Raw genomic sequence first — 19,936 nt, forward strand, 5'->3', positions numbered from 1 at the left:
CACATGCAGTTCCTGACTTCTGCCAGCTGTGGCTGTTTCCAGCCATATGGGATATGAACCAGCAGGTAAAAGTTTCCTCTCTCTCTCTCTCTTTCTCTCTCTCTCTCTCTCTCTCCTTGAGTTAGAGGAGAGAGATAGAAGAGAAAAGGGAGAAAAGGAGTTAGGAACAAACCCTTAGCATTTCAAACTTTAGAAACTGGCTAGAACAGAAACAAACACATTTAAGAAAAAAATTTTACAAAAATAGTAACTATGTGGGGAGGCGTCAGGCAAGAGTTTAAAAGCAGAAGCCTGTGGACTAGAGACATCAAGAGGATGCAATGCCGTTGGTGCCTAGAAAGGAACATGCTTGGGCATAGGAGTCTAAAAATTCCAGTGCTGGGCCCGGTGTGATAGCATAGTGGTTAAAAGTCCTCCCCTTGCACGCCCGGGATCCCATATGGTCACCGGTTCTAATCCCAGCAGCCCTGCTTCCCATCCAACTACTTGCTTGTGGCCTGGGAAAGCTCTGGACGGCCCAAAGCCTTGGGACCCTGCACCCAAGTGGGAGACCTAGAAGAGCTCCTGCCTCCTGGCTTTGGATTGGCTCAGCTCCAGCCAATGAGGCTGCTTGGGGAGTGAACCATCGGACGGAGGATCTTCCTCTGTCTCTCCTCCTCTGTGTATATCCACCTTTCAATAAAAATAAATAAATCTTAAAAAAAAATTCCAGTGCTGCCCAGAAGTTGAGACAGAGACAGATATAGAACTAGCCCAGGTATGTGGTGAACTCAGGTTTTCAACCACCTTGAAGACAGATTCAAAGGAGCTGACAGAGGCCAAGGGAAAGTGCACTGAAGACCATGTGGGAAGCCTCAGAGATAGTAAGTATAGAACATGTTTTGAGAAGGTTGAATGTAAAGGGAAATGGAGAAATGGGGCAGTGATTAGGAGATACTGAGAGATGAAGAAAAGTAGAAGGTACCAGAACATGTTTGAATACCTGAGGGGCAGCTTGGTCTGGCAGAGAGAGAGAAACTGGTGATGCATAAGATTAGAGCTTCAGAAATGAAATCTAAGAAATGGCAGCAATAGGGTCCTGCTTTGCAAGACTTGACTTACCTTCAAAAAATGGATTTAAAAGGTAAAATTTCCAAGTTTTTGTGAAGAATATATGTATTATATCGTGGGTGTTATCCCAAAATAGAGAGAGCTATCTATCATTTGTGGATTTTGTGCACAAGAGAGTATATCCAATCCTGATGCTAGGATTTCTTTTTCCTAAACACACATATACATGAATTTTTAAAGATCACTGGATTGATTTACTGGAAGCTAATATGAATCATTTGAGCTATGACTCTTGTTTCTAATATCTCCATCAGGTAATGCATTTGCTAGAGTAAAAATCGGCGATTATCATTACTATGGCTATGGAACCAAGCAAGACTATCAAACAGCAGCCACACATTACAGCATTGCAGCCGACAAGTACCACAGTGCACAAGCCATGTTCAATCTGGCCTATATGTATGAACATGGCTTGGGTATCACAAAGGTAATTATATTGGTAATGCTTCACCTGTATGTTTGAAGGGCAAATGTGTGTTTTGAATTTCAATGATGTCATCAACATAGACATAGCAAGTATGAGGAACATTTTTCCTGCCAAGGGTCCCTTGGAGATTTATAAAATCTTTCACAACTCATGGCAGAATTATCAACTGAAAACTTAACCTGATACAGACTTAGTGAATTTCAAGTCCCACCCTCAGTTGTTTTGGTTGGGTCAGATCAAATAATTTCATGGATCTTAAGTGGCACAAAGGGCTGGATATTCTTCACTCTTGAACAAGAAAGAAGGAAAAGACTTAGCAACTGTCGATGTTCCAACACATATTACTTAACCAAACCTATATCACTTACCCTGATATAAGCCCTGAAAAAGAAGATGGTATTTACTTCATTTATGTCTGTGATATAATTAATAAGTAGAAGGCTTGTAGTCTAATATAATTTGATTCATAAGTTTCAACTTTTTCTAGCACATGCTTTTCCCAGTGGGCCCCACCTCCAGGCCTCTTTTCCTTTAAAGTTTTCACATACTCATGTGTGAGCTCTTAGTAGCAACGAGCAATGGATACTGAGTATTAATGAAGAAATGTCTTATGAACCATTCACACCATATGCATGGCACTGTGTTGGGAACTCTAGAAAGGTACAAGGGAATGGATCTCTTTTCTCCCAGGATTGTGCTTGACTTGAAAAAATGGGACATATTCTTTATGGAAAATGGTATTAGGTGGTATTGGGTAAATCCTTAGACACTTGAGTATAATTACATAGGAGATAGCATTGGGATCAGACAAGATGAGAAAAGTATATCAAATATCAACAACGATAACAATAACCAGATGTTAGTTGAGGTGATGAAATAGATTCTGTAACTGTTCTTAGTGTATATGTCACAAAATCACAGTGAGGAAACCCCAGTGCAGAGAGACCATGTTACTGTGTCCAGCTTGCAGAGTTCACCCATGGTGGAAATCGCATTTCTACCTTGGCCTGTCTAACCTCATGCTTGTCTGTCTTCCTTCCTTCCGTTCTCTCTCTCTCTCTCTCTGTTACCTTGCTTTCTTTCTTTTGAGGGAGAGAGGCTGATAGAGGGAGAGCAAGCTCTGCTTGAGTCATTTTTAGTGTTTCAAGATTTGTATTCCTGGCTGCATTCCTAGACTCAAATAATGTGGGAACTACTACCTTTTTATGTGCTCTCTTCCTTCTTCCAGTTGTGCTGCTAATTCAGAATTAGTGAAAACTGGTTATGGCACACATAGCAACCAATAGCTTACTATTCAGGTACTAATTATCCAGCGAGGCAAGACCCTGCTATCCCACTATCTCTTGCAGCCTGCCTATTGGTTGATCTTTGTTTCACACCAGGCTTAACAGATGTGGACTACACATACTTATAAAATCTGGGGAGAATGGGAGCGGACAATATAGCCAAATTAGATGGTTCTTTGTACGTTACTTTAGCTACCCCATGATTCCTCTGTCATCCACAGCAGTAAGACAGAAAAATGATATGTGCCCTGACCCAGGCTTTGGAGATAAAAACCAGTGACCCTTTGTGGAATGGCTTTGTAATCTACCAGTGTGTTGAATGACTGTTTAAGTAATGGAATTTGAGCACCTGCTAAATTCCTGCTAAGTTTTAGCACCTGCTAAAACTCAACAAGATTGAAGTTTTTATTCATCATTTCCCATGCAAAATATGATCATGGAGAAAAGGATTGTCTATAGAGAAGGATACAATGAATCCTTCCCATGTGTTAAATTCAAGTTAGTACTCCTACTCCCATGTGATTGAGGATTCCAGCCCCTGACATCCTCCTTGAAGTGATCCCTAGGAGGGGAAGGGGACACGTGGCCATCACTGTAGAAAAGCACACACTGCCTGTCCCCTGCATCACAAGGGCTGGTTCTCCTCGTTGTGGTCATCACTTGTTTGTCTCCCAGGCGTTTCGTTCACTCTGCCACATAGCAATCATTGATGCATCCATTTTATACATTCAGAAAAAAAGCTCTGGTCATTGTTTCTATCCTTTTTTGGCAGGGTTCCTGTTTAATCGTGGACATTTCATTTGAATCAGTCTCAGTTGCAAGTACATAATTTTTTGCAAGTACAGGAATTCTTTACATTTAAAAATGCTCTTCAGATCTAGATATGAGAACCTTAGATTTCCTTAATAAGGGGTTGTTTCTCTCGGTCTTTGTTAATTCCTCTATGTAACACTTTGAAAATGACAACTGAGTGTCTGAGGCAAAGTTTGCTAAGCTTGTCCCCTCATGGCGAATTAACAAGATATCACTGTTTCTAATTCTTAAACTGAAGATCCCGATAATTAAAATCCCAAAACTTGTTTCATTGAAAACAGAGAAGTTAGAATAGGTCATCCTAGTATTTGTCATGAAATAATTAAACATTCCTTCAACAAGACACTTCATTATCCTCTTTATTAGTTAATCCTGTGGCAAATCAAGGAGAAAGATGAGTGTAATATCACTTCCATTTCTTTGGTAATCAAAGAAAGTGATATGGAGTGATACATTGTAGTTGAGCATTTAAGACTTCTGGGGAAGAAAGTAAGGTGTAAATCAGCTCTTAATAAATCAATGGGAAAATATGGGTCATTGTTCTCATCTGCATTCAGAAAGGAAGCTGTTACTAGGTGGTACAGTTGTTGCTAGGATGAATTATGCTGATAGCTTCACTGAGAACCATCTCAGTTCATGAGCTTTTTAACTTAAAACTGGAAGCCAAAACTGACTACCTGCATCGTTCTGGGAACATGAAACAATACCTGGTGGGGAACTGGGAAAGGATTTGAACTACTTTAGAAATATAATCACACAGCTTGTAAATTGCTATGTAACTCCTTATCAAATTATGTTTGATTAGAAGCACTTCAGAAATTTAAACCATGAGCCAAACCTACTGTGCAGCCCCTTCTGGCCATTTCACTACCTATACCTGGTTCAAGTTTGAATTTCTGCTCCTACAGGCTTGTTTTGAAGGCTACTCAAAGCCTCCAATTCTAGTTTTTCCCTTTAAGTATGTGGCAGACACACCTTTATTCACCAATGATTTGAAGTCGTCTTGCTTTAATTAGTTACCACATGATGCTATGGTGCACCTGCTTATCAGGACCTGGATTTTTGCACATTCCTTTGCATTCATGTGTTTTGTTTTCAACGATTACAGAGCAGTAAAAGTGAAGGGGGTCTTTTCTGTAGTAAATGCCCTAAGAAGAAGCTAGAGCTTCCCTGCAGTCTCTTTCCTCTTTCACTGTCTGCATCTGAAGCCACAGAGAGGCCAAGGAGTTGTAGAACCACAAGAAGGAAGGAGCTTAGATCTCTCAGTTGCAAAGAGAATTTACTGCCAACAAGAATGCCCACATTGGAATATTGACTGAGGTAAAATAAACTTTGGTCCTGGTAATCCGCGGAAATTAGGGGATTTATTTGTTACAGATGTTAGCAATGATGTTAATATATAACTTATCTCATGAAGTACTGTTTTATTTTATATTTATTTCATATTACTGTTGATAAAATGTAACTCTGGAACTATTATCCGCTCTACCCTAACTTCCCTCCCTGCTAAAACCACACCAAAAAAAGCACAAATATATTAACAAATATTTAAAAAAAACTGTAATGACTTCCTGTTGCCTAATGAAATCCAGACTTCTTACCCTGAGTTCAAAACCCTCCTTGACCCTACCTTGACAATAAAGGTTTGATATGCCACTTTCCCATATGTACATATTCAAGGATATTCGTTCCTTCTTACAAAGACCTTTAACTGAAACCCTTGGATTTTGCCCTATTCCCTTTGGAATGAGCTTCTCTAATTTGAAAAAATTTTGATTTGTTTTAATTGGAAAGGGAGATCAAACTTAGACAGAAGGAGAAACAAAGATCTTCCATCTGCTGGTTCACTCCCAAAATGATGGTGATAGTCAGAACTGATTCAAAGCCAGAAGCCTCCTCTGGGTCCGCCACGCTGGTGCTGGGTCCCAAGGCTCTGTACCACCCTCTGCTGCTTTGCTAGGCCACATGTAGAGACCTGAAAGAAGTGAATCAACCATCACACAAACTAGCGCCCACATGGGATCCAGCATACACTTGGTGAGGATTTAGGCCACTGAGCTATTGCACCAGGATTGTTCTTTTTTTTTTTTTTTTTTTAAAGATTTATTCATTTTATTACGGTCAGATATACAGAGAGGAGAGACAGAGAGGAAGATCTTCCGTCCGATGTTTCACTCCCCAAGTGAGCCGCAACGGGCCGGTGCGTGCCTCTCCGAAGCCGGGAACCAGGAACCTCTTCCAGGTCTCCCACACGGGTGCAGTGTCCCAATGCACTGGGCCGTCCTCGACTGCTTTCCCAGGCCACAAGCAGGGAGCTGGATGGGAAGTGGAGCTGCCGGGATTTGAACCGGTGCCCATATGGGATCCTGGGGCGTTCAAGGCGAGGACTTTAGCCGCTAGGCCACGCCGCCAGGCCCCAGGATTGTTCTTTAAAGCTTTTGTCCATCGAAGCCCAGTTTAGTTTTCAAGGAAGAGCTCCAATGTCATCAGCTGGAAGAATCTTTCAAAACTCCAACTTTAAAACATATCTGCTTGGAGAACACCGTAGAACTGTGCTCTCCTTTTCATTCATTCATTCAGCTCAAATATTTATGAAGTTCTTATGCTGTTGTGAGGAGGTATTGTGTTAGATTCTGGGGACACAAAAAGAATGATTGCAAAGAAGTTACAGCTTTCTCTGAAAGAAATATGTTCTTCAACTAAAAATAGCATGCATATACATGTCCCCACACCTTAAAAGAGTGTTATAGTGAAGTATTCTGAATCAGGGCGAGTGACATGGCAGGTGAAGCCACTGCTTGGCGTGCTTGGGGTGCTGCCTCAAGCCTCAGCGCCTGGGCTTCCAATCAGGCTTCTTGTGAACGTGCCTGGAAGAGCAGTGGCTCATGGCCCTTGCGCCTGGGCTGCTGCCATCAACAGAGGAAACCTGGTTGCTGTTCTACGCTCCAGCCTCAGCTGTTTCAGCATTTGGAGAGTAAACCAGATGATAAGGATTGCTCTCTCTCTCATTTTCAATTAAGTATTTTCTTTTTAAAAAGACTTTAACATTTTTTAAAAGGGACTACAAATATGTTAAAGAAGGAACAATCAAAGTGAAGGAATCAGGATCCTGAGGTCCTGTCTAAAATGCTTTGACAAGGAGTATGAAAAACACATCATGATCTTTTTATATGGGAAAAATCATGAATGCTTAAAGATTAGAACTAGGAAATCTGTCCCAGAAGACAAAAGGTGTATAAAAATTGACCTTTGCAGAGGAGTTTCAAACATATTTAGACCCTCTAGATAACATATTTTTTCATCTTGCAGAGGAAACAAATTTGCATCCAACAATTAAATTATAAATAGGCCTGTCAAATATGAAACTATAGAACAAAGCATTTTTATTTCTCATTTCTCTGGTCTGACCACCTATGGAATGTGAAAGCTGTAGTCTTTTTTTTTTCAGAGTTTATTTATTTATTTATTTATTTATTTTTAATTTATTTATTTATTATTTTTAATTCATTAATTACATTATATTATGTGACACAGTTTCATAGGTCCTTGGATTCTCCCCACCCCTCCCCAAACCCTCCCACCATGGTGGATTCCTCCACCTTGTTGCATAACCACAGCTCAAGTTCACTTGAGATTCCCCCATTGCAAGCATATACCAAACATAGAGTCCAGCATCTTATTGTCCAGTCAAGTTCAACGGCTTCTTAGGTATACCCTCTCTGGTCTGAAGACAGAGCCAGCAGAGTATCATCCCGATTAATTAAAAGCTCCAACATACCATCAGCAAAAATTTACATCATTATGGAATTAATTGACATAGTAATGAGTAACCAATATGTTAAAAGTAAATGCGGGTTCCCAGCCACCTTCTGTGACCACCTCATTGACATTTCAATTTTAGTTTATACACAACATATAACATACATAACAAAACATGTTATACATAACATCATATCATCTTAAATTAAGGCAAACATGTGGTATTTAACCTTTTGGGATTGGCTCATTTCCCTTAGCATTATGGTTTCCAGTTTGGCCCATTTGGCCACAAAGAACTGCATTTTGTTTTTTTTAATAGCTGAGTAGTATTCCATGGAGTAGATGAACCATAGCTTTCTTATCCAATCGTCTGCTGCTTCCATGTTTTTGCAATTACTGATTGTGCTGCTATTAACATAGGAGTGCATGTTGGTTTCTCATAAAACAAGTGTTCTGGATATATTCCTAGGAGTGCTATTGCTGGATCATACGGTATGTTGAATTTGAGTTGTTTGAATATTCTCCATACTGATTTCCACAGAGGCTGTTTCAGCCTGCAGCCCCACCAGCAGTGGAGTAGGGTTCCCTTTTCCCTGCAACCTCGCCAACAAGTATGTTGGTGCTTTTATTCATGTGGGCCAGTCTTACTGGCGTTAGGTGGTACCTCATTGATGTTTTAATTTGGATTTCCCTTATTGCCAGGGAACGTGAGCATTTTTTCATATGTTTATTTGCCATTTGGGTTTGTTCCTTTGTGAAGTGTCTGCCCATTTCCCGTGCCCATTTCTTGAGTGGCTTGTTTGTTTTGACATTTTGGTTGTTTTGTAGCTCTTTGTATATTCTGGAGATTAGCCCTCTATCACCTACGTAGTGCGCGAAGATCTTCTCCCATTCTGTGGGTTGCTTTTTTACTTTGTTGATTATTTCCCTTGCTGTGCAGAAGCTTCTTAGTTTGATGAGGTCCCATTTGTTTATTCTGGTCTTGATTTCTATTGCCTTTGGTGTCCTTTTTAGGAAGTCGGGACCTACCCCTAGATCTTGCAGAGTATTTCCAACATTTTCTTCCAAAAGTTTGAAGGTTTCTGGATGTACGTTTAGATCTGTTATCCATTTAGATTTGATCTTAGTGTATGGTGAGAGATGTGGGTCTATCTTTTTGTTTCTGCAGGCTATTAACCAGTTGTCCCAACAGCATTTATTGAACAGACCTTCCCATTTGCCTGGATTGTCGTTTGTCTTTTTGTCAAAGATTATTTGGCTGTATCTGTGTGGGTTCCTTTCTAGCAGCAGCGGGGGCTATTTCTGGAAATTATAGCTAGAGCCTGGCATGGTAGCCTAGTGGCTGAGTCTTAGCCTTGCATGCCTGGGATCCCATATGGGCACTGGTTCATATCCCAGATGCTCCATTTACCTTCCAGCTCTCTGCTTGTGGCCTACAAAAGCAGTAAAAAATGGTCAAAAGCATTGGGACCCTGCACCTGCATGGGAGACTGGGAGGAGGCTCCTGGCTCCTGGTTTTACATCAGCTCAGCTGCAGCCATTGCAGCTACTTGGGGTATGAATCAATAGAGGGAAGGTCTTTATATCTCCTTCACTCTGGAAATGTGACTTTACAATACAGATACATAATATTTTTAAAAAATAAAGTATAGCTGAATTCAGAGAGTTAAAATGGCCCTCCTTCAAATGTGGCAGAACAGAACATGCACTTCTTCAAAGGTCAAATTTTTCGTGAAAATAAATGTCTTTCCCTAATAAATTAATTTGAAATACAAGTGTGCCTAAAATACCTTGTATTCACATAGCTTTATTGATTACAGGGAAAAAACCAAAGTGGAAGACATGTAATGTAAATTACTGTGTAGTTTTGTGTTTTTATGGCCTAGTGCTTATATCAGAGGCTAGAATCAGACTATCTGGAGTTGAGCCCACGTTTGCCACTTGAAAGTAATATGAATTTCCAGAAGTGAAAACCTTTCAGGACATTTCAGTTCATCTGTAAAGTGAAGTTAACAAGATTACTTGCTGTGTTGAATTATCATGAATGATAGTAGAACAGTTGGAGACTGGCACATATATATATTTCATAAGTCTTTATTAGAATTCATTCTGCAACCATAAAAAATGCCTTATAATAAAATAGCACTATAAGTCACAGCATATCTCTTGACATACACTGTTGGGTAAAGAAACAGAAAACAAATATTATACAGATTAAAAATTCCCTAGATTAGGGCCCTGCGCGGTGGCCTAGCGGCTAAAGTCCTCGCCTTGAACGCCCCAGGATCCCATATGGGTGCCGGTTCTAATCCCGGCAGCTCCACTTCCCATCCAGCTCCCTGCTTGTGGCCTGGGAAAGCAGTTGAGAACGGCCCAGTGCATTGGGACCCCGCACCCACGTGGGAGACCCAGAAGAGGTTCCAGGTTCCCGGCTTCGGAGAGGCGTGCATCGGCCCGTTGCGGCTCACTTGGGGAGTGAATCATTGGACGGAAGATCTTCCTCTCTGTCTCTCCTCCTCTGTGTATATCTGGCTTTAATAAAATGAATAAATCTTTAAAAAAAAAAAAAAAAGAAAGTGAACCAGCCGACAAGAGATCTTTCTCTCTGTCTTTCTCTCTATAAATCTGCCTTTCCAACAAAAATCGTCTTTAAAGATAAATAAGTAAATACACAAAATTTTCAAAAAGATGTTTATAAAAGTGTTCGAAGAATGGGTGTAAAATATTTTTCCGCATTTGTTCAGCTCTGTCTATTCAGAAATTCTTTCTAATTAATACATATATTTAGAATAAGAACCAAGAATAAAGTATTTTCACAACTACATCTTAGTTATGCCCGAGACTCAGAAATCCTACTCTGGCTTGGGTCCACTGGTTTCACCTGAGAAAGCAGTCAAAGACTGTCCAGTTACTAGGACCCCTGCCTGACTCACATGGGAGACTCAGATGGAATTCCTGACTTTGTCCTGACATGAATCCAGGTTGCTGTGGCCATCTGTGGAATGAACTAGAAGATCTTTTTCTGTGTGTCTGTGTCTCTGTGTAACTTTACTTTTCAAATTAAAAATATATATATTTTAAAAAATAAAAAAATTACATCTTAGTTAATATATGCTATCCCAGTAAAAACTGCAATTGAACAATTGTTAGAAACACACTTTGTGGAGAATACAGATTTTTTTAAATTGTAGAAGCTATTTTGAACATTTGAACATTGAGCAGTACTTTGGCATACCTGACATTTTAGCTGGAAGCATATCTTTAAAAGATGAACCTATGGAGGCTGGCACAGAAGTGTAGTAAGCTCATCCTATGCCACAGAGGCTGGCATCTCATATGAGGACCAGTTCTAGTCCCAGCTGCCCCACTTCTGAGCCAGCTACCTGCTAATGGCCTGGGAAAGCAACAGGAGATGGTCCAAGACCATGGGACCTTGCACCCACATGAGAGACCTAGAAGAGGCTCCTGGCTCCCAGTTGTGGACTGGCCAGGTCTGCCTGTTTGGCCATTTGGGAAATGAACCAGCAGGTGGAAGATCTCTTTCTCTGTGTTTCTCTCTCTCTTTGTAACTCAAATAAATCTTTAGAAAGAACATGTAGATTGGTTTACATAACCTCCAGAACCACTTTATTTGAAGCAAAATAAACTCAATTGTACTAAACAGAGTACAATTAAATCTAAGTGAATTAGTTGTGCCATGGACTTCTTAATGAATCTTGGGCATTGTCAAAAACTATCAGGAGTAAATTTTTGTTTGAGTTATTTAGGAGTCTTAGTAAGTTCAAAAAAATGAGAACTCTGTAGCAATAAAACTCTTTTTTTTTTAAAGATTTCTTTATTTTATTACAGTCAGATATGCAGAGAGGAGGAGAGACAGAGAGGAAGATCTTCCGTCCGATGTTTCACTCCCCAAGTGAGCCGCAACGGGCCGATGCGCACCTCTCCGAAGCCGGGAACCAGGAACCTCTTCTGGGTCTCCCATGCGGGTGCAGGGTCCCAATGCATTGGGCCGTCCTCAACTGCTTTCCCAGGCCACAAGCAGGGAGCTGGATGGGAAGTGGAGCTGCCGGGATTAGAACCGGCACCCATATGGGATCCTGGGGCGTTCAAGGCGAGGACTTTAGCCGCTAGGCCACGCCGCCAGGCCCAATAAAACTCTTTTTTATGTGAGTTGCTCTATGGGCAAGCTGGTTGGGTCACATGTGTCTCATATCTGAGTGTCTGGGTTGAAGTTCCAGCTTTGTGCACAGTTCTAGATTCGTGTTAGTTTCAGCTCCTGGCTTCAGCTCAGCTCAACTAGGGTGAACATTTGGTGATCTCTCTCTCTCTCTCTCTCTCTCTCTCTCTCTCTCTCTCTCTCTGTGTGTGTTTCAAATAAATGAGACGTGGATAGAGATTTCCCTAATTAACCAGGAGCAGTCATGAATTTCATTCTTTGGAAATATTAAGAGACTTTCACGTCTGACCCTATCACCACTGCAAATTGTAATGTCTTTTGGGCAAGTGGTGCAGTTCAACCCACTGCAATGATACTGCTCAATATTCGTTGTAAACTAAGTGACTGAATTGTGATGCTTGTGCCTAAAGAAATAAATGAATAACTATTAACTTCAGAATGAATGCTTAAGATATTGACAAAATCTGCCGTTCCCTGAATGCCCCCCTGTTCAAGTCAATGTGCCTTTCATGCGTGGGACTGACACAGCCGTTATAATCCACAGGGTGCATTCATATGAACACCCACTGGATTCGTTGGAATTAGAGACACAAATTAGAGTTTTTAGAATGTCTATTTTCTCTGTTGCCAGGAAGATTTTTTTTTCCAAGCCATCTTCTGAATTTTAAGTATTTTAAGCAAGGATGTTCCTCTTTCTCCAACAAGTCAATTTGCCAGACATGAGGCTTTAGAGATTTTTAAGAACAGACAAGCAGAACACCTCAGAGAAGACGCCACTCAGGAAAATAGGTTTACTGCAGGCCTCAAGAAACTCCCAGCTACTGAAACTTGTGTGATAAAGCAGGAAAGACAGCAATGTAGGTGACTATGAAGTATGAAAAATCTCGTTTCTTCTCCCACTTCATTTTGAAAATAATTCAAGAGCACCCAAGCAAAATACAATTCTGGAACAGGCCCATGACACTTCAAATTTCGAAAGCAATATAACTTAGCTTTCTCATTATTATTCAAGCAAACAGAGCAAACATGAAGTAGGCTGGGAGCAAAACACAATTAAAACAAATATGTCTGGGTGCAATATAATGCAATTTTAGAAGTCCCTAAAAGTATAGCAGTATATCATTTGAGGAATCAACATCCAAACCAAGACCTAAAATAGTTTAATAAATTAAAAGCACAATCACTTTAAAAACAAGATTTACTTATTTCTATTTTAAATGCAATTTTATAAGGAGAGAAGGAAAGATAGAGTGAGAAAGAGATCTTTCTTTCACTGGGTCACTGCCCAAATGGCTGCAATGGCCAGAGCTAGACCAATTTGAAACCAAGAGCCTGGAGCTTCTTTTAGGTCTCGCACATGGCTGTAGGGTCACAAGACTTTGAACAACCTTCTACTGTTTTCTCAGGCCATTATCCTTGCGAGTAGAGCAGCCAGGACTCAAACCGGCACCCATACAGGATGCCAGCACTGCGAGTGGAAGCTTAATGTACAGTGCCACAGTGCTGGCCAGATACAGACAATTCATGGAAAAACACACAGTCTTTTGTCCTTAAGGATCTGTAAATAAACAAATGATGAGCATTTTGTAACTTCACATATGATAAGTACCATGAAGATTATTAGAAGTTGGCCATGATGATTGGTTACTACCTTTTTATTTGTTTTGAAGGACTGTACATGTCTTCTGCACTTTCATTGCAATCATAGCTAGGGGCTGGTCAGGGGATATCCAGAAATGCCTTTTGAAGATCATGCCAGTGGTCTATGATTGCCATCAGAAATGACCACAAATTTAGTAGCTTAAATTAGTCTGAGTATCTTACAATTTCTGTAGGTTAAAACTCCAAATGGCTGGTTGGGTCCTCTACTTAGGGACGGACAAGGTGAAAATCATGGTCATATTTGTTACCAGAGGGTTTTGGGAAAGAATTCACCTCAGGAATAGTTAGGCTGACTGAATTCAGTTTCTTGAGGTTGTAGTTCCCTTTCCTTGCTAAAGTGCTGTTTCTTTGCTATCTATTTGAATTCCTTCTCACTCACTCAAATTAGCCACCCATGCTGAGAACCTTTCTGATTCTTTCGTTTTTAGCCCTGACACAACTCTTGTGTTTAAAGGCTCAGGTGATTAGGTAGAGTCAAGGGCACTCTCTCTTTATCTGAAGGCCTTTTACCTATACTGCATTTGTAAAGTTTCCTTTGCGACAAAACATGTCCTCATTCATAAGTTCCAGGGATGAGAGAAAAAAAATCTCGTGGCAGTCAGTCTATGTGCCAAATACAAATGATGATACTTCTAGAAGTTGATGATACATCTAGGAGCTTACTTGTTCTTAAAGAATCTACACCTAACGAGTACGGTCTCTTTTTCTACTTCCAGGACATTCACTTAGCCAGGAGATTATATGACATGGCTGCTGAAACAAGTCCAGATGCTCACATTCCTGTGTTCTTTGCCCTCATAAAGCTGGAAACAGTGCATTTCCTCCAAGATGTCCTGTTTCTTAACGTAAGTTTATCTTCACTTGGTCTCAAATCTCTGAAAACTCCCATGAACAATGGTTAGGAATGAAATGATGAAGACCCAACAAAGGGGTCTTTTTGTACACTGATTTTGCTTTGATAGGTGAATTCAAAACCTCGAATTTACCACACAGACCGATTTGGGTGATTATACTGGGTATGTGTTGGAATTTTGTAATGCAACCAGGGACTTCATTTGGCAGATGATCTTTTAAGCTCATCCTAGGTTAGAGTTTTAAACAAAGCAGCATGTGCTGTATATACTTGTTGAAAACATTGTTCTTGCCATCAAAATCTGAGACTGGTAAGCAGATGGCAAGTGGTAAGTGATATCACAAAGAGCTGTGGTTTGAAAAAGCAGAAATGAAATCTATAAATCTTTGGGGCTATTCTGAAGGTAGTAGTTAAGCCCCATCTGGGAGCTGTCAGTAAGCAAAGGTATGTCTTCTAGACTGAGGGAAGCAAAAGGGAATGTGGGAGAGGATGGGTGCTATTCGTGGGCTTGAGTGGAGGTGGTGGTTCTGAGTCATGTGAGAGGCTGGGGTTTGTTTGTTAACTGAATGTCTCTTACCAGCAGTTCACAATGAAATGGAAATGGATGAAATTGGACAACACCCTTGGACCATACTGGGACTTTTTTGTGATTGGCATAATTATTGCCATGCTGATCTTCTTGCTTAGAAACCACCACCAGTAGGATCTGGACCATAGGAAAACCTTCTCCTGGAAACCAGTTTACTGAGTGCTCTACTTCCTAAATAAAAACAAATTCCTCATCCAAATCAAAAGTCTGTTGTAGGTTTCCCACACTTGACCCATAATAGAGTACAGACAGGTCTTGGAACCCTAGGATGCACAAGAAACCAGTCTAGACTTCCTTCATAATTGACCACCTAGGGGAAGACGGAGACTGGTACCCAAGATGTGTTACAGCTTACTGTCTTCATGATCAAGACACCTGCTTTCTTGTTTGTATAATAGTCTCTCCCTTTTCCCGAAGACAAGCCAGGTTTCTTGGCTCCCAATGATATAAAAGGTGATAACAGAGAACTGGGCAGGCAGAGGTATACACATTCCTGAGAAGATGATAAAAATCATTGCACAAGTCCGTCTTGTTGGGAATGACACTGTGAGCTATAATAGAGCCCTACTGAGCAGCAGTTCTTCGTGATGTCTTGTGCCTGGCATGAGGATGTGGAACTAACCCAGCTCCTCACTCATGGGCCTGCTGTCAAAGCTCACTTAGTGGTTGTGAGGTGAACCAAGGCTTCTGGGTTGGGACAGCACTGTACTCCTCCCCTGTCCTTTCTAGCAAACCTGGTCTTTCTGGGTTGTACCTTCCAGGGCACTTTAAAAAGGTGATGGTAAAAGTCTCCCAATGTCCTGATTCTTTGGATCCTCTAAGAGGCCAATTCTGAGCCCAGGGCTCGGGGGCTGGGTTGGGAAGGAGAATGCAACAGAACCATGACTTACGTCAAGAACCAGCCTTGAATCCCAGCTTCACAACTCCTGTTTGTTGTTTAAGATTTATTTTTTTCATTTAAAAGGCAAGGTTATAGGGAGAGACAGAGATAAAAAGATCTTCCATCCACTGGTCCATGCCTCCAAATGGCTGGAACTGTGTGAGGCTGAAGCTAGGTGCAAAAAATTCCTTCTGGGTCTCCCAGGTGGGATGCAGGGGCCCAAGTACTTGAGCCAGCTTCCGCTGCTTTCCCAGGCACACTAGCAAGGATCCGGATCAGAAGTGGAGAAACTGTTACTTCCTTCAGCTGGTATTCTTATATGGGACATCAGCATCACAGGGTGCAAAGTGACCCACTGCACCACAGTGCCAGGCACAGCTCCATAACTCTAGCTGTCTGACCTCTCAAGATTCATTTCCTAACATGCAAAACTGGGAAACCAATACCTTTGGCGAAGAGCTGCATATTAATTGTATGTTTTCAGAGGTAATATAGCAAGGCCTGGCACTTAGAAGTGTTTTCTAAAGGGTAGCTTTTAATATTCTTTAAAAATGTACGGCCAATGGTGTGGAAAAGGAATATAGCTGGGTTGATACAATCTGGGTGTCTTTGGTGTTTTTTACTTCTTCAGCCAAAATGCCGAGATCTTTGATGGGAAGAGATACTATATCCCTACTTATAAGAAGAACTCATTTCTAATGTCAACCATAATGAAAAGTAGTGTAGCAAGATGGGCATACACGGAGTCTGGAATCCAACAATCAGATTTGACGCCCAACTTTGTGCATTATAGCTCTATGATGTTGAGCGTGGCTTTGAAAACCTGCTTTTCTCTTTTAAAATGGGCTTAATTCCCACCTCACTGAAGAATTGTGAAGTTCAAATAAGTCTAACCTCAAAAGTGCTTTATAAACATAGCACAGGTGTATATTAGCCGTAGCCATCTATTTAATCCAGGCCTGAAATCTTAAGTGTTTAGAATTTCCTAGACATGGTCCCTACCTTATGGTGGCATTCTAATTCTAAAGGATTCAGCTTAGTTTATACAAAAAAAAAAAAAAAAAAAAAAAAAGTCAAGAGAAGACAACTGAATCTCAGGTAAGTCTGTAAAGGAAAAGAGACCATGGAATTGTCGTTCACAGGCATCTAGAATGCAAACATTTCCAGTATAAGGGCAAAGAGGGGAAGGCACAGTTGGTGAGTTCTGGTTCAATGTCTAGATGAAAAATGAACTCCTTAGAGATAACGCTTGTGAAATTTGCCCAAGCAGGGAAGAAAAGGAGACTATTTTTCTGAATTGCTAGTAGAGGAGATCACTGCCTAAAATAGGGGAGGGAAGACAGTGTAAGTTCTTAAGTTTCCCTCTTCAGCTAAGTGCTCCAAATAAATATGAGAAATGTAGCCGGCTTCCCCAGCAGGAATCCTGTAGGGGTTTTAAATCATCAACTTGAGCTTCTTCTCTGTGGTGACTTTCTACTATCACATGTAGGGTCACCTGCTGGTTGCTGGTCAGCTTCCAGATGACTATCAAAGGGGGACAAAGAGCCTGCAGCTTGGAGAGCATTGATATTTCCCAAGTCTGGAAAGATCCCACCTGCTCCCTGGGTGCTGAAAACCTTATTTTTTTTTTTTCTCTAATACTATGGCTTTTAAATAAAAACTGACTGTGTAGCATAGCAACTTTTTGCTAAAAAAATACAAAAAAAAATTGAATCTCTTTTGTAATTCCTTTTCATCTCTTTATTTCCTTCCCTGATTCTTTATTAAATTTGGGGTAGCTGTTCGTTATGATCCATCCCATAAAAGCCAGTCAGGTCAACAATGCCTGGTAGTGGAGCAGAGATCCAGACTTAGTTTTTGAGGAGCATGGCTAGTGGACTTCTTTCTCCCCCAAGGTCTCAGGTGATAGGTTTTATCTGGCATGACACTGGGTGACTAAAGGAGAAGAAAATGAGTTCCCAGGAGAAACAGAGACAGAAGTGCTTTCCAGAGTCTTGGAGAAGAAGGTGTAGGATGGAGCACCTGCTGAGAGCCAGGCTCTGTTTTCTATCTGTCCTCATTTTATCCGAATGATGAGTTTGTGAGCCAATATAAATATCTCTGTTTTACACAGGAGAAAACAGGCTAGGCAAAGCTAGAAATGATTCCATTGCTGATAAATAATGAATCTCGAATTTGAGTGCAGAACTTACCGTGAAATATGGTCTTTCTTCTGTACTTCTGTTCTAGTTACTGCTGTCTTCTTTATATATATATATATATATATATATATATATATATATATATATATATATATTGCAAAGTCAGATATACAGAGAGGAGGAGAGACAGAGAGGAAGATCTTCCGTCCGATGATTCACTCCCCAAGTGAGCCGCAACGGCCGGTGCTGCGCCTCTCCGAAGCCGGGAACCAGGAAACTCTTCCAGGTCTCCCACACGGGTGCAGTATCCCAAAGCTTTGGGCCGTCCTCAACTGCTTTCCCAGGCTACAGGCAGGGAGCTGGATGGGAAGTGGAGCTGCCGGGATTAGAACCGGCGCCCGTATGGGATCCTGTGGCTTTCAAGGTGAGGATTTTAGCTGCTAGGCCACCGCGCTGGGCCCTACTGCTGTCTTCTTTCATTGGCTACTTCAAAACCTAATGGCTTGAAAAACCAATTGTTTTATTTTAGCTGAAGTAGGAGAGTCTTCCATTGCACATGGCGTCCACTGCACTGTCTTGATGCTCAGCTGGTGGATAGCCTGTTCTGGGGAATCCTCGCAGGATGGTTGGAAGGTTGGTCTCAGCTGTGACTTTTGACCAGCGTGCTTTCATGTCAGTCACATGTAATGCCTTAGTGTAGTGGACAGAGCGGCTCAACTTCTTACACGGAAACTTAGGACATCCTTCCTAGTGTTCAGGCTTCTGCAGGAGAACACATATGGTTTCTACTCACTGAGACATGCCCCTGTACTGAAGGACAGATTAACCAGGAAAACACAAGCCAGTCTGTCAACATGTGTAGTGTAGGTCACCCAGGAGAAGTCTCAGTGAAAGGTAACTCAAAGCAGTGGCTTACAACTAGCTACTGTAGGATCTTGGACAAAGATAACAACTTTTAGAGATGTGGCAAGACAGAGGAAAGCAGTTTTAGGCTTCATGAGGTAGGAAAACTTGGGAAGATAAAATTGCAATGGAGTAAGATTGTTTTATAGAATCCTCCGGTGCCTACCTGAGCTTTTAAATGTTGTCTTCAATGATTAGCTTCCCTTCCTTTAGGGTGAAGGGAGACATATTTACAAAGTCATGTTAAATAGGGGGAGGAAAGAGTGCTTTTCTACGTCTGCTTCTTAATTATCTTTAGTTGAAAACATTTTATGCCAGTGAGCCATGGTTTGCATTTCATATTTTGGTTTCCAAGATTTCTGAAACATTACCTCTGCCACATTCTACTAATCTTTATTAATTATTAATTATTAAAATTCTAAATAGTATTCAAATAATAAAAATCATATAATAAATTATGTAATGATATTTTAACAAAAATAATAAATAAATATAAACATAAATATTAAAATATATAAATATAAAAAATAAAAATAATAATAAAATAAAAGGGCCTGGCACAGTAGCCTAGCAGCAAAAGTCATTACGCTGCACATGCTGCCGGGATCCCATATGGGTGCTGGTTCTAATCCTGGCTGCTCCGCTTCTCATCCATCTCCCTGCTTGTGGCCTGGGAGGGCAGTCAAGGATGGGCCAAAGCAGTGGGACCCTGCACCCGAGTGGGAGACCTGGAGGAAGCTCCTGGCTCCTGGCTTCAGATTGGCTGAGTTCCAGCCATTGCAGCCACTTGGGGAGTGAATCATTGGATGGAAGATCTTCCTTTCTGTCTCTCCTCTCTGTATATCTGACTTGCTACTAAAAATAAATCTTTTTTAAAATAATAAAAATAATAAATAATAAAATTATATAAATAAAATTATAAAATAACTAATTAATAGTAATTAGATTCTACTCTTCAAAAGAAATACTACTAAAGGCTGTTGTTGCTGGGGCTGGCATTGTGGTGTGTCCCATGTTGGAGGGCTGATTTGAATCCTGACCACTCTACTTCTGATTTGGTTTCTTGCTAATATCAGGAAAGCAACAGAAGATGACTTAAGCTTTTGAGCCTATGTACCTACATGGGGAACCTGGGTTGAGTCATATAAATTATCGTTTAAAGTTGGCAGAAGAGGGCCCAGTGCCATGGCTCAGTGGCTATATCCTTACCTTGCACGAGTCGGGATCCCATATAGTCACCAGTACATGTTCTGGCTGCTCTAATTCTCATCCAGCTACCTGCATGTGGCCTGGGAAAGCAGTACAGGATGGTCTGGAGCCTTGGGACCCTGTACAC

At 41.0% G+C, this 19,936-nt stretch overlaps 1 protein-coding gene across 5 annotated transcripts in view; it reads left to right on the top strand.

Annotated features, from left to right (window-relative positions):
- Positions 1-14,899, top strand: part of SEL1L2 (SEL1L2 adaptor subunit of SYVN1 ubiquitin ligase) — a 94,434-nt gene extending 79,535 nt beyond the window's left edge. For 2 of the 5 annotated variants that reach the window (XM_058679469.1, XM_058679471.1), the window contains 3 exons: positions 1,365-1,537; positions 13,951-14,079; positions 14,668-14,869. In XM_058679469.1, coding sequence (XP_058535452.1) covers positions 1,365-1,537; positions 13,951-14,079; positions 14,668-14,790 — 425 coding nt within the window. In that variant the 3' untranslated portion in view covers positions 14,791-14,869. Of the gene's footprint in view, positions 1-1,364; positions 1,538-13,950; positions 14,080-14,667 lie in introns of those variants that run through there. The other 3 variants (XM_058679470.1, XM_058679472.1, XR_009247442.1) reach the window with 3 other exon arrangements.
- The last annotated feature ends 5,037 nt before the right edge of the window (positions 14,900-19,936 follow it).

The sequence above is a fragment of the Ochotona princeps genome, chromosome 22, assembly GCF_030435755.1.
Source record: "Ochotona princeps isolate mOchPri1 chromosome 22, mOchPri1.hap1, whole genome shotgun sequence".
Lineage (NCBI taxonomy): Eukaryota > Metazoa > Chordata > Mammalia > Lagomorpha > Ochotonidae > Ochotona > Ochotona princeps.